We start from the raw sequence: 15,309 nt of genomic DNA, 5'->3' as shown, positions 1-15,309 counted from the left end.
TGACAGTGTTCGAAAGCCATAACCTCCTACAAAGCTAAATCTTGTGACATGGGGACAGCAGTGCTTCATTTCTAGATGAGCTTAATGCCTTCTATGCTCGCTTTGACCACCAGAACAGGGAGGAACCATCGCACACCCCTATGTCTCCTGATGATCCTTTGGTCTCAGTATCTGAAGATGATGTGCAGGCTGTATTTAAGAGGGTGAATTCAAGGAAAATATCCAGTCTGGATGGAGTGCCTGGCCGAGTATCGAAGACATGTGCTAACCAACTAGCTGGTGTATTCACAGATATCTTCAACCTCTCATTCCAGCAGTGTCTGGTACCCACCTGCTTCAAGCAGGCTTCAATCGTACCAGTGCCCAAGAAAAGCGTGGTAACCTGTCTAAATGACTATGGCCCAGTGGCATTTACACCTGCAGTGATGAAGTGTTTTGAGAGGCATATCAACTCCTGTCTGAATAGCGACTTGGATCTGTCCCAATTTGCCTACCAAAGCAACAGGTCTACAACAGTTGTCATCTCATTGGCTCTTCACACAACCCTGGAAAATCTGGACAGCAAAGTTGCATGCATCATGATACATTTTAATCAATTACAGCTCGGCATTTAACACCACCATACTCTCAAAACTAATCAGTAAACTCCAAGACCTGGGCCTTAATACCCCTTTGTACAATTGGATCTTGGATTTCCTCACTTGCAGACCCCAGTCACTTCAGATTAGCAAAAAACATCTCCTCCACAACCTCCATCAGAACAGGAGCACAACACGGATGTGTACTTAGTCCCGTGATCTACTTGCTTTACACCCATGACTGTGTGACTAAGTACAGCTCCAATACCATATACAAGCTTGCTGATGACACCACTGTTGTGTGGTGTATGTAGGGTTGCCAACTGTCCCATATTAGCCGGGACATCCCGTATTTTGGGCTAAATTGGTTTGTCCCATACGAGACTGCCCTTGTCCCATATTTTCCCTGCTAAGGTACAGCGTTCCTATGAAACCATTCGTAAGCCGAAATGGCGTAAAGCGAAGGAGCAATTACCATTAATTTATACGGAAAAACTTTTTGAGCGTTCCCAGACCCAAAAAATAACCTACCAAATCAGACCAAATAGCACATAAAACCTAAAATAACACTAACATATTGTAAAAGCAGGAATGATATGATAAATACACAGCCTGTATAAAGTAGAAATAATGTATGTACAGTGTAGTTTCACTTAACAGAAATGGGAAGATTAAGCCAAAACCGATATGTAGAAAAAAAAATCGGCACATACACGCATGCGCACGTCACGCATGCACGCACACACGTGCCCCCACAAGCCTTCATGGTCATGGTAGTCTTTCTTGGGGTAAACACAAGTGTCCTGCATTTGACTGCTACTTTTGTCCCTCATTTGGGAGTGAGAAAGTTGGCACCCCTAGGTGTATCAAAGGTGGAGATGAATCAGATTACAGGAAGGAGATTGAAAATTTGGTTGAGTGGTGTAATAACAACAACCTTTCACACAATGTCAATAAGACAAAAGAACTGATTGTAGACTTCAGGAGAGGGAAACCAGTGCTCATCGGAGGATCAGAGGTGGAGAAGGTCAATAACTTTAAATTCCTGGGTGTCACTATCTCAGAGGACCTGTCCTGGACATATTATTGAAAAGAAAGCACAACAACACCCCCACTGGCTCAGGAATCTGCGGAGATTCGACACGTCATTGAAAACTTTGGCAAACTTCTACAGGTGCATGGTGGAAAGTGTGCTGACTGACTACATTACGGCCTGGTATAGGAACACCAATGTCTTTAAGCAGAAAATCCAACAAAAGGTAGTGTATTCGGCCCAGTACATCATGGGTAAAAGCCCTCCCAACAAATGAGCACATTTACATGGAATGTTGCCATGGAAAATCAGCATCCATCATCAAAGATCCTCACCATCCTGTCCACGCTGCCATCAGGTAGAAGGAACAAGAGCCTCAGGTCTCGCACCACCAGATTCAAGAACAGTTACTACCTCTCAACCATCAGCTCTTGAACAAAAGGGGATAGCTACACTCATCTAAGGATTCTTTAAATTGTTATATTGATGGATGTTATATTGTATTTCACGCTCAATATTTATTGCTATTTATTTGTATACTTTGTTTACATTTTATAGTTCCTGATGTTCACAGTTACTGTTCTATAGGTTTGCTAAGTAAGCCTGCAGAAAATGAATCTTAGGGTTGTATGTGGTGACATGTATGTACTCTGATAATAAAATTTACTTTGAGCGTCCAATTAGCCTCCCTCGGATCCTAATCCTTCTGTCACTGGATGCAAATTTATTTTAATTACATTATCAAATATATTTGTGGTTATGAACCATTCTATCAGATCTCCTCAAACCCTTCTATACCCTGCAAAGTGGAGACTAACTTCTGCTGCACACCTAACAAGATGTGTGGTATTGTTTTATGAAACCTCCTCTGCACACTCTCTCAGCCCATAACACTCATCCTGAAATATAATGATCAGAAATAGCTGGAGATAGAGTCAACTCATGCTTCATAAATGTTTGGCATTATTACTGCACCTTTACAGTAAGTTTGCACCCTATGCTCCTATTTAAAAACCTAGGGTCCATGTGGCTCTTTAACAGCCTCCTCAACTGGTCCGGACACCTTCAAAGTTTTGTATAGATCTCTCAAGAAATTCCGGGTCCAAAAGTGCACCCTTTCCTCTCTTCACAAACAGGAGAAAATCTGCAGATGCTGGAAATCTGAGCAACACACACAAAATGCAGGAGGAACTCAGGAGGCCAGGAAGCATCTATGGAAAAAAGCACAGTCGACGTCTCGGCCCAAAACGCGACTGTGCTTTTTTCCATAGATGCTCCTTGGCCTGCTGAGTTCCTCCAGCATTTTGTGTGTGTTGCTCCCATATCCTCTCTTCATTCTTCTTACCAAAAGGAATCTCAAATCCCTGTATTATTTTCCTCTCTCACTCATTACACCCTCATGAGGTTTGTAACCACGTTCCTTATTTTTTTATTTTTCAAAATTTTACATGAGGCCTCCTGGTTATCAATATATAGCAGAAAACAATGGTCCTTGTAAACTGTGCTGTGACTAAGCTAGTTTTAGATAGGGGAAGTTACTGGGTGTTGCGGCTCGCTGGGCCAGAAAGGCCTGTTCTATACTGTATCTCTAAATATAAATAAATAAACAAACAAAATTTCAGTTACCCCAATGCCAAGCCAATAGAACATTACTGAACAACTCCTTCCAATCAGGGTCAGAGCATACTGATGCAAAAAAAAACTGCAGATGCAACAAATTTGGCAATAAAATCAGAAAATACTGTGAATACCCAGGAGGCAACCTGAAGAGAGTTATAGCAGCATTAATGCTTCAAATTAACTATACTTCATGAGAACCCCTGTACTTCTGACAGAACAATAAATCCATTTCACCCTCCACAGATGTTGCATGACCTGCTGAATGAATTGTTCAACAATTTTAGAAAATAAAATCGGTTTTTATGGTGACTTGGCTTGTCACCACAAATCACCACCCACAGTCCCCGCCCATTCCCATTCAAGTACCTCCCATACCAATCGTCACTTAGGCAAGGTCTTAGCAGTGAGTAGATCCCATACCTCATTGAACTGACTGCCATGCCCAGACACCCGTAACAGATTTTAACAGACAACAAAGCTATGGATGGTGTATTGGGTTCTACCAAAACTGAGTTTTTTTAAACAGTATTAAAATTTATGTAAAATATATTAAAAATAGTGTTAATATTTTAAAAACATGCTTAAAAAACATATCAAACCTCTTACAAGCATTAAAACTTTTAACCTAAAATGGTAAGAAAAAAATTCCATTCCAAAGATCCCCAATGAAATGAAGGGGCTCTCCAAGCCCATGTCAGCTGTGACCAGGCAGAGGACTTAAGAGATGAATCCTCAAGAGTGATACTGGAGAAGCCATGAGAGATTGAACTCAAATACCTCCATAATATCGCCTTTTTAAATTTTTAATCACCCACACCTCCTCTGATGATCCTAATTTCATTCATAAAGTCATAAACAAGCCAATCCAAAGCCTGAAACCCAGATTATCTCAACTTTCTGCTGGAACTGTTTAAAATTAGAGTAACATAAAAACTAGTGACCATAAAATGCAATTGTAGGAATCAGGTTTATTATCACTATCTTACATGAAGTGAAGTGTTTTTACGGCAACTGAGGAAATAAGCAACTTATTCAATCGTGCCCTTCAGGAAAAGAAAACTACCATTATGGTCCAGTCCGGTTTATTTGTGACTCATTGTCACACCTCGCTATCAGGTGTGGATAAGCATGCCCGACGAGGGTCACCAGTTGAAAACAAGACAGATGGTAAGCCACCACAACACATTAGTGCAAGGGGTTTTATTCAGTGCCAGGTGGAGAAAGTGCAAAAGCCGCCCAGGAGTTGTGCAGCAAAAAAAGAAGCTACAAATAGACAAAAGAAAACAAACATGTACAAAAATTTACAAATACACAGAGGTTTCCTCCATGACACACTTTGCTTTAACTTTCCAATTTAACTATTCACCAGTCGTCAACTCCAACCTCCACACCTACCTAACAACACCAGACTGAGGGTTTTAATCTGCCTTTGCCTGGCCTAGAAGGACCAGGAAATTCTACTGTTGGTCTGGCAGGGGGGTGGGAGGAATAATCATGTAACCAGTCCATAGTAATTGTTCCAGATGCAGAATTGGAACATTTTAAACTGGAGTTCTAACATCCTACAGTTTTATTCCACAGCAAATACCTTAGTTAAACTCATAGATCAGTGTCCACATAATATAAAAGATGAATATAAAAGAATAATGCCTCCCCACCCGTGGTGTTGCCTGTGTTGGGTATAGTGCACCTGCTCCCACTAATCCAGGCATTATTTTAGGACGCCCAAACTGTCCCTCGGGTCTTCTGGGGCCATTCTGCTGTCTATAAACCAATGTAGTGGTGTGAGTGAAAATAACTGAAGCTGTTTCAAACCTAGAATAGATGTGTCTGTGTTATTGTTATGAATCATAAACCAGTACAGCACGTTAACTGAAGGGATTGTTTTGATTAGCCCAGCTAGCAACTGTTTTACTGTTGGGGTGTGTAAATGGTGAACTCACAAGAACTGCAGAACGGGAGGGCAAAGTGTGTGAACTACTGGGGAAACTAGATCGGGGACAGAACGAGAAGGAGTGACGAGCCGGGCAAAGGGGCAAGATTAGCAGGAGAATAAGCTTTGCCAACCTGTTCTGTCACACTCATGTACAATACCAGTGCGCTTTATTATAAAATGCTCACTAAAATGGCTGAACAAATCAATCATTTACACCAGACTCCAACACAGGAGAAGTCTATGAAGATCAGTCCCGCCTTCTCAGACAAACTAGGTGTGGGCAATAAATCTCAGCCTTGCGAGCAAGATATACACTCTCAGAATTAACTTTTTGTAAGTATTTAAAAGAAAACTAAGTACTTAATCAACAAATATCTGAGCACACTGTTGAATTCAAACTGTATATAGAAGTATTGTTCTGTAACTGTACAATGGAGTATTCACAGTTTAACTGGTTAAAATTCCTCATATCCTTTGAGTAACGGTTTTATCACCCAGTGGCTGAGTATAACATGACTGCTGACAATTTTCCATTCAGTAACCAAACCTATTAATAGAGGAGCTGTTTATTTCCCAGTGAATGGTAAAGTCTGCGAATATTTGCTTAACGAAAAAAAACTTTCCAGCTTCCTTACCCAGGAGGTAGCGCTTCCAGGTTTTGGACTAGTGCCTGAGACAGTTCTGTCAGGGCAGAACCTTCTTCTGCCATCTGCCTCACAGCAGATGAACTCATGGAACTTGTAGAGCCAGTGGTCGAAGAACTGGTGACTGAGGCTGAGGGAAGTGCTTCAGCAGAGGGAAGTGTAATGGCAGGAGGAGCTGCAGGACTTGATGCATTATTCTGGTTGCCATTGTCACTTCCGTTTGAAGTAATCCCGCCATTCACTGAAATCATATTAAAATAAACACACTGGTTGAATGGAATTTCCTAGCAATCAAGTTTACAATAAAATTACATGTTGAAAATAAATGCTTTAGACATTTAGTGCTACGTTCAGTGCAGTTAACGTTTACTAATTACTTCTTACCACCTTAACTGACAATTATGACATCAAAGGCAAATATTAAGATTTTGTGAAAAGGCCATAATTGTGCTGTACTTTGTTTTCAGTAATATATTTTTGCTTCTTGCTGATATTATTAAGCAAAATTAGACTTCAACTCTTCCCTCCAATGAGCAAGCTCTCCACAATGGAAAGTCACTGGTTTAGACAATGCATTGGAATTCTGTTCATCTGATGCACGGCAGAATCACTTGTACAATAACATAATTTCTGGATTAGTGTTACTTTATGCTTTTTGTTTGGTTTGAGTATTTTAATAAAATAAAAAGGAAATGTGAGCACTGTTACACCAAAATCAACTTACAATATGAATTCATAAAATGAAATCAAAGGTGTAACCATGGGAATTCACATGGGTCCCAGCTATGCCTGCCTTTTTGTCAGCTACGTTAAACTATCACCCACCACCCCTTGTACGTCTTCCTCCCCTCCCCCCACCTTCTTATGCTGACTTCTCGTCTTTTTTTTCCATGTGAAGGGTCTCGACCCGAAACGTCAACTGCTTACTCTTTTCCACAGATGCTGCCTGGCCTGCTGAGCTCCTCCAGCATTTTGTGTGTGTTACAATAGTTATGAGGAAATTTGTCTAAAAGTCAAACGTAATTGAATATATATATATAGGCGCCGTTAGTCTCATGAGACCATGGATTTGCGCCTTGGAAGGTCTCCAGGGCGCAGGTCTGGGCAGGTTGTATGGAAGACCAGCAGTTGCCCATGCTGCAAGTCTCCTCTCTCTACGCCACCGATGTTGTCCAAGGGAAGGGCATTAGGACTCATACAGCTTGGCACCGGTGTCGTCGCAGAGCAATGTGTGGTTAAGTGCCTTGCTCAAGGACACAACACGCTGCCTCAGCCAAGGCTCGAACTAGCGACCTCCAAATCACTAGACAAATGCCTTAACCACTTGGCCACACGCCAACACAATTCACGTTGTAACTGAATAAATAAATGTCATTAACATGCTTAATTCTTATCTAAGAATTAATCGTCATCCAGAAGTTGAATGCCATCTAGGCTGCCACTTCATTGCAAAACTGAGAGCATGCTCGACTCTGTTGGAGAAACTACATTTTGAATGTCCTCATCTGCCTGTCATTTCAGGGAGATGTAAAAGATTCCACAGCACTACTTTAATTGCAAGGGAGTTGTCTCCAGTGTCCTTGCCAATATGGAAAGCTCAAACAAAATCACTAAAATGTGAACACATTTTTGAGAGTGCTTTTATATACAGATTTGTCACATTTCTAACAATACAAAGGTTTCAACACTTCCAAAGCCCTATTAGCTTTAAAGCATTTTGCAATCACCTCAGACTATAACAGACACTATAACAACCTAACATTATCAGGTTATAAGTGCATTAAATAAAATCCAATTATATTATTGACAATGAACAAGCTAAGAACAGCATAACTCGATTCTTTTGTTTTTGGTGAATTTGTTAAATAAAATTATTTGTTAAACAAGTATCAAATCCCTCAGTATAATGGAAAATACAATGCATGGATAAAGTTATAAGAATTATTAAACCTACTTTGCGAATAAGAAGTTGAAATAGTTTGCAATTAAATAGCTTTAACTTTTTCCGTTAAAAAAATATGAATACTTATCTATAAATACACATTTCTTCTTGGAGACTTCTTTCCAGAAAGAAGAACAATGGGTTGGCAATTATTAATCAGACTTTACTTAATAAAAAAAATTATTTAATTTTATTACAATAGCAGAAAAAAATTATCAGCACAGCTCACATAAGTCTGAAAAAGACATGGAATTTCAACAGTACTTGCCTATTCCGCTTTGGCTTGAGAGATGTGAAGGTATCCTGGATGCATGTTTTTGTTTATCGTCATTATCTACCCCATTCACTGTGTTATCCCCAATAACTACATTACCTTGCACAGTACCAGCATTCTGGCCAGAAGCCCTAAAAAGAGAAATAGAAAACATCAGAACTTCATGAATGATTTTATCTCATGCACATCAGAAGTCTAACTTTTAACTTCCCTCAGATCTGTGCTGCTGAACCCATAAACAAGAGTTCCAACACAGAATATTACTTTATCTAAAGTCAAGTTTTCTGCAAAAGGTAACTAATCAAAAATAGAGGTACAACTCCTGAAAATCCTCTTGAAGTATATAGCATGCAGAGCTGCAAAAACTGCTGGAAGCAAGGAAGAAGGGATGGATGAAAGAAGGGCTTTCTTTGTCAAGGCATATTCGTACAGGACATTGAATAGCCAAGTCTCTTCCTTGAACATCAGTGAGGAACAGTATTGCTAGAACATCCTCAATGAAACCCGACACCAGTAACCATTACAAATGCAACCTCCTAGGAGGCCAAAACCTCATTGTCCATGTCTATGAAGGCCATTGGGCTCCTTCCAGTTTAAAATTGCTTTCTCAATTTGCCACAGATCCATAAGAATGGTTATTAATAGTCTTTTTTCAGAGAAAGCTCAATATATTTCTTCCTATCCCAGCAATAAAAGGCAAGGAAAAGCAAAAGGCCTTGCTAGAACTACATGCTTCACCCTTGAATGGAGTGCTACCGACTACATACAAAACTCATCGCGGCACTACGTTCAAAAGGGTTTGCATTTCCTCAAAAAGTCATGTGCTAGTCATCCACTAGAAATTAAATAACCAATTTCTGGAAAGAGTAATAATTCCTCCAACATGGAGAAGAAATTCCTACCTATTCCTACCCATAAAGCTAATGTCCTCTAATTCTATATAAATCCACCACAGGAAATATCTTCTCTGCATCGATTCTGTCAAGCCCCCTTTGGATTAGGTGAAAAGGTACAAGGAAATACCATTTTATATGCCATATTATCTACCACTCAGAGATTATGCAATAAAGGAAAATATACGATGTAATGTTAGGTATAAAAACACTATCAACCACACTGCTGACTACTGCCTCAACAATTGCACCCTTAACGATAGAGTCATCAATCCTCCATAGAGATAAAGATATCTAACATATGTGGAATTAGCTTTTGTTTTTGGGTTATCTATGTCAATATTTTATTGATACAACAAATTCTGGATAAGATCACACAATTTCATTCCTTTGAAATACTGCAGATTTAAATGGGTTGATTAAAAGAAACTTAACAGTTGTTTCCCTTTAAGGGAGCTAATTATCAAAAGTATGCAGAGTAACCTCATATTTTGACTTTATACTAAGATATCTGATGATTAAGTTCATTTTGTAAGCTATATTCTGTTCTGTAACTTGTCAATGAGTTTGTATTGCAGTGTCCTGAAATATCTGAGCTCACTTATTTCACTATTGCATTTTAAAAATATATACAAATTGCCAATAAAAATTGTTTAATTCCTCGCGGGCTTTTCTTCATCAAAAAAAAAAGGATTGGGACCACGGGCTTCTTCAGGACTGTATCAATCTGACTTTGTTTCATTCCTTGATTTTAACCAACCTGAGTATTTCATTCCTCATTACGTATTCTAACTCCCATGCTTTAAAAAGTAAGTAGGCATTAAGTTCTTAGTCTTCTGCCACCAGATGGAGTATCGATAACAGAAGGTTTACTGTTAAGAAAATTACACAGCAATCCTTATTCCACCTTGCCGAGGTGTAATTATGCTGGTGAATAGCCATAAATTTATTTGACACGCATAAACAAACAAACAACATAAATTATCAGCATTCATCTGTGAATAAATTATGTTTCACCTTGTACAGACAAGTGTAGTTCAATTATAGTTCTAAAAGCCAAGAAAAGTTATTTTGGATGCTTCATTTTCTGCGTTTATTTTCATCCTACTATAAATGACCCAGTTTTAACCTAGATGTTCTCTTCAGCAACACTATTAACCTCAAATATTCCAAAATGATTAAACTACACTATATCTATATACTACTAAAACTCTCATGCTCTGTCTGTCTGTTTGTCTGTTTGACCTCCAATTAGCACAAACGGTGCATTACAGCAGCACTTTTTTTGCCTAAATTGAATTAAAATGCACTAGCTTACATAATGCAGGTAAAGTTCAGGGTTATATATTCGTATAAAATTGCTCATTCCCCAAAAATCAACAGACTGGCTTTCACCCCAGACCCGATCGCCCATCATGGAAATCGGGATGCGACAGCCCGACGCATGCGCATGGCCAGTTTCAGCAGCAACACTACCGGAGCAAAAGGGCAGGGCAGCTCTATTTCGAGGGGTCACATTCTGCTAATCACCACCATCAGCATGTGCAGGATTGGGACAGATCTAACTGCCACCCATCAATAAGATAATTAAATCTTATTGTAATGACATACTTCGAGACACCCATAAAACCCTTTGCTGCAGTCAAAGGACAGCGGTGACTATATCACGTCCATTTAGGAGAGCGCCAACCACATCATCAAGAATAATCAGCATCCTTTGGTGTTAGTGCTTCGTATCTTCTATCCAGCATTAGGGTAAAAACAAATGGTCAGCCTAATTATGCTACGTGGAAAGGGAAGGGGGACATTATGATCGAGAGATGATGCCAAACGTCGTCGGGAAGCGGCAAGGAGAGGGAGAGAACAACAATCGGATGAGGCCGGGGCCGCACAACTCCAGGATCAAAGAGTCAGGACAAAAAAAGATGAGAGAAGAAGAGACAGAGGAGGAGAGGCATGCACATCTTCAGGATCAGAGACAAACAACAAACAGCAGAAGAGCTTAAGAGACGGGGGATGAAAGGGCTGCATGTCTCCAGAATGACAACGAGAGGCACAAGGGTGACAGATAAACCAGAAATGATGACATCAAAAGTGTACTTTGTTAATCAAGGAGCAGCTATATTTGCTTTGCTACACGTCGTTGTTCTTTAATAAACTGAGGTTTTTTACTTCAGTTTCCAAAGCAAAGCGATACCAATAGCATTCAGGAAAATTTAATGTTCATTCTGGTAACTTCAGACAGCACCACCCTTCTCTCAAAGGGTGTCCCAATGGGTCACCCTGTTGTCTAGTGCAATTATAAATCTGATCAACCATAAACAGTGAAACAATACCACAGTCTACAATTTTTTGCATGTCAAAGATAACAACTTACTTATTGGCCTGCTGTGACCACATGAATATCAATGCATGCCATTAAGACAGTACAGGATGTAATTTTGCGGAATATACCAGGGAAAGTGGGACAGTATCTTGGAGAAAGTGACCATAACATCACTAATTTTCAAGGTAGTGAAGGATGGGGGTAAATACGGCCCAGAAATAAAGGTTCTGAAATGGAGGAAGATCAACTTCAATATCATGAGATAGTACATGGCCAATGTAGGCTGGAAGAAGTTACTTACAGATACAGGTAAGATGATGCAGTTAAGAAACCCTAAATATCAAGGGATATGAAGGGCTGGATAAAAATGGCAGTCTATAACAAGTATAGAGAAGTGTACAGCCATTCAGAACTGCAGGAAGTGTTGGGATATTTTTTAAAAACTAGAAGAGCAAAGAGGATGAACAAGATTAATGAAAAACATAAACATTTTAGAAGTATTTTTAGGACAAAAGGAGAACTAGGAGAAGAATAGGGCCTTTTGGATATCCATTTCTGGATAGCAGTACAAATAGTTTTTACCTGCATTCACCAAGCAGAAGAGCATGTAGTTTTAGCATTCAGAGAAGGAAATGTGAAATTCAACAACACCTTACATTAAAATGGAGATTTATTTCCCTTAGAGTACTTAATGATGGATAACACCTCTGGGGCTGATGAGATACAGGGGAGGAGTTTGCTCAAGCACTGACAGAGATTCTTAAGTCTTCACTGGTGAGGTTCCAGATGACCAAACTACAGCAAATATAAACATGAGGAAATCTGCAGATGCTGGAATTTCAAGCAACACACATAGAAGTTGCTGGTGAATGCAGCAGGCCAGGCAGCATCTCTAGGAAGAGGTACAGTCGACGTTTCGGGCCGAGACCCTTCGTCAGGACTAACTGAAAGAAGAGAGTAAGAGATTTGAAAGTGGGAGGGGGAGGGAGAGATCCAAAATGATAGGAGAAGACAGGAGGGGGAGGGATAGAGCCAAGAGCTGGACAGTTGGTTGGCAAAAGGGATATGAGAGGATCATGGGACAGGAGGCCTAGGGAGAAAGAAAAGGGGAGAGGAAAGCCCAGAGGATGGGCAAGGAGTATAGTGAGAGGGACAGAAGGAGAAAAAGAAGAGAGAGAAAAAGAATGTGTGTATATAAATAAATAACTGATGGGGTACAAGGGGGAGGTGGGGCATTAGCGGAAGTTTGAGAAGTCAATGTTCATGCCATCAGGTTGGAGGCTACCCAGACAGAATATAAGGTGTTGTTCCTCCAACCTGAGTGTAGCCTCACCTGGAAGGACACATTTTAATTCCACGTCCCATTACACATTTTAATTCCACGTCCCATTCCCATTCCCATTCTGATATGTCTACCCACGGCCTCCTCTACTGTACAGTCCTTCCACCTGTGAGTCGGCTGGGGTGAAATACTGCGTCTGGTGCTCCCTATGTGGCCTTCTATATATTAGCAAGTCCCAACGCAGACTGGAAGATCGTTTCACTGAACGCCTACGCTCTGTCTGCCAGAGAAAGCAAGATCTCCCAGTGGCCCCACTTTTTAATTCCACGTCCCATTCCCATTCTGATATGTCTATCCACGGCCTCCTCTACTGTTAAGATGAAGCCACACTCAGGTTGGAGGAACAACACCTTATATTCCGTCTGGGTAGCCTCCAACCTGATGGCATGAACATTGACTTCTCTAACTTCTGCTAATGCCCCACCTCCCCCTCGTACCCCATCCATTATTTATTTATATACACACATTCTTTTTCTCTCTCTCCTTTTTCTCCCTCTGTCCCTCTGACTATACCCCTTGCCCATTCTCTGGGTTTTCCCCCCTCCCCTTTTCTTTCTCCCTGGGCCTCCTGTCCCATGATCCTCTCATATCCCTTTTGCCAATCAACTGTCCAGCTCTTGGCTCCATCCCTCCCCCTCCTGTCTTCTCCTATCATTTTGGATCTCCCCCTCCCCCTCTCACTTCCAAATCTCTTACTAGCTCTTCTTTCAGTTAGTCCTGACGAAGGGTCTCGGCCTGACACGTCGACTGTATCTCTTCCTAGAGATGCTGCTTGGCCTGCTGTGTTCACCAGCAACTTTTATGTGTGTTACAGCAAATATAATATCTTCATTAAAGAAGGGCAGAGTAATTACAAGTCTATGTGTATACAATACCTTTGTGAGTTTTCATTATAGAAATCATAATTCAATGAATTTGAAATCATTCATATTTTCATTTGAAGGTTCTCGTTTCATTATCTGGTGTGGATTTGACTGATACAATAAAAGTATTGTGAAAACTTGGAATTAGATATAAAGCCCCCTGCATAACCTTTCACTCATATACATTACACTGAGAAGATGCTTATGTGGTCCAAAAGGAGAACAAAAATAGTAGATCCTGGTTATGGAAGGTAAATCAAACAATAATCCAAAGCAAAGTCTTGATGTCAATAAAATATTATTGACAGCAGCATGCAGTTAATGCCTCCTACCCAAACAAGATTTTACATTTTTAAATGCCTGCTCCATAATCTATCACAAATAATTAAGTTCAATGTTCAATATAAATGTATTATCAAGGTACATATATGTCACCATATATGTGCTTTCTTGCAGGCTTACATAACAAATCCAAGAAACACAATAGAATCAATGAAAGACCACGCCCAACAGGACAGGCAAACAATCAATGTGCAAAAACAACAAACTGCAAATACAAAAGAGAAGAATAATAAAATTGATAAATTAATTAACAATAAATATTAAGAACATGAAATGAAGAGTCCTTGAAAGTGAGTCCATAGATAGTGGGAATATTTCAGTGTTGGGGTGTGTGAAATTGATTGAAGTTATCCCCTCTAGTTCAAGAGCCTGATGGGTGAGGGGTAATAAATGTTGCTGAACCTGGTGATGTGGGTCCTGAGACTCCTGTACCTTCTTCCTGATTGCAGCAGTGAGAGGAGAACATGGCCTGGATGGTGGCGGTCCTTGATGATGGATGCTGCTTTCCTCCGACAGCATTCTGTGTAAATGTGCTCAATGATGGGGAGAGTTATACCTGTGACGGACTGAGCCATATCCACTAACTTTTATAGGATTTTCCATTCAAGGGTATTGGTGATTCCATCCCTTCCCCTGATGCAACCAGTCAATATACACTCCACCACACATTTATAAAAGTTTGTCCAAGTTTGTAGATGTCATACCAAATCTTTGCAAACTTCAAAGCACAGGCACTTTCTCTGAAATTTCACTTACGTGCTAAGCCCAGGACAGATCCTCTGAAATGATAACACAGAGGATCCCCTGATGAGGACTGGCTCAGGGACCACTGGTTTCCTTCTCCTGAAGTCAATAATTAGCTCCCTGGTCTTGCTGGGATTAAATGAGAGATTGTTGTTGTGGCACCACTCAGCCAGGTTTTCAATCTCCCTCCCATCTGCTGATATGTCACCACCTTTGATTCGGTCAACGACAGTGGTGTTGTCAGCAAACTTTAATATATTATTGGAGCTGTGCTTAGCCACACAGTCATAAGTATAAAGCAATTAGAGCAGGGGGCTAAGCACACAGCCTTGTGGTGCATCTGTGCTGAGGGAGATGCTGCTGCCAATCTGAACTGAATGGGTTCTGCAAGTGAGGAAATCGATGATCTAGTCCACAAGGAGGTATTGAGGCCAAGGTCTTGAAACTTATTGATTAGCTTTGAGGGAATGATAGTATTGAATGCCAAGCTGTCGTCAATAAAGAGCATCCTGATGTATGCATCTTTGCTATCCAGATGTTCCAGGGTTGAGAGAAGAGCAAATAAAATGGCAGCTGCTGTGGACACGTTGTGACTGTAGGCAAATTGGAGCAGACCCAAGTCCCCTCTCAGACAGGAGTTGATATGTTTCATCACCAACCTCCCAAAACACTTCATTACAATGGATGTAAGTGCTAATGGACGATAGTCATTGAGGCAGGCTACCACGTTGCTCTTAGTTACGGGTATAATTGACACCTGCTTGAAGCAGGT

The 15,309-nt window shown here is 40.5% G+C and overlaps 1 protein-coding gene across 2 annotated transcripts in view; it reads right to left on the bottom strand.

Moving 5' to 3' along the window:
- wwp2 (WW domain containing E3 ubiquitin protein ligase 2) overlaps nt 1-15,309 on the bottom strand; it is a 188,889-nt gene that overhangs the window by 86,747 nt on the left and 86,833 nt on the right. For both annotated transcript variants that reach the window (XM_072279818.1, XM_072279817.1), the window contains exons 7-8: nt 8,022-8,158; nt 5,803-6,052 (exon numbers count right to left, since the gene is read on the bottom strand). In XM_072279818.1, the coding sequence (XP_072135919.1) occupies nt 5,803-6,052; nt 8,022-8,158 (387 nt within the window). The remainder of the gene's footprint in view (nt 1-5,802; nt 6,053-8,021; nt 8,159-15,309) is intronic.

The sequence above is a fragment of the Mobula birostris genome, chromosome 15 (assembly GCF_030028105.1).
Source record: "Mobula birostris isolate sMobBir1 chromosome 15, sMobBir1.hap1, whole genome shotgun sequence".
Lineage (NCBI taxonomy): Eukaryota > Metazoa > Chordata > Chondrichthyes > Myliobatiformes > Myliobatidae > Mobula > Mobula birostris.
This window is presented reverse-complemented; position numbering and strand designations above follow the sequence as displayed.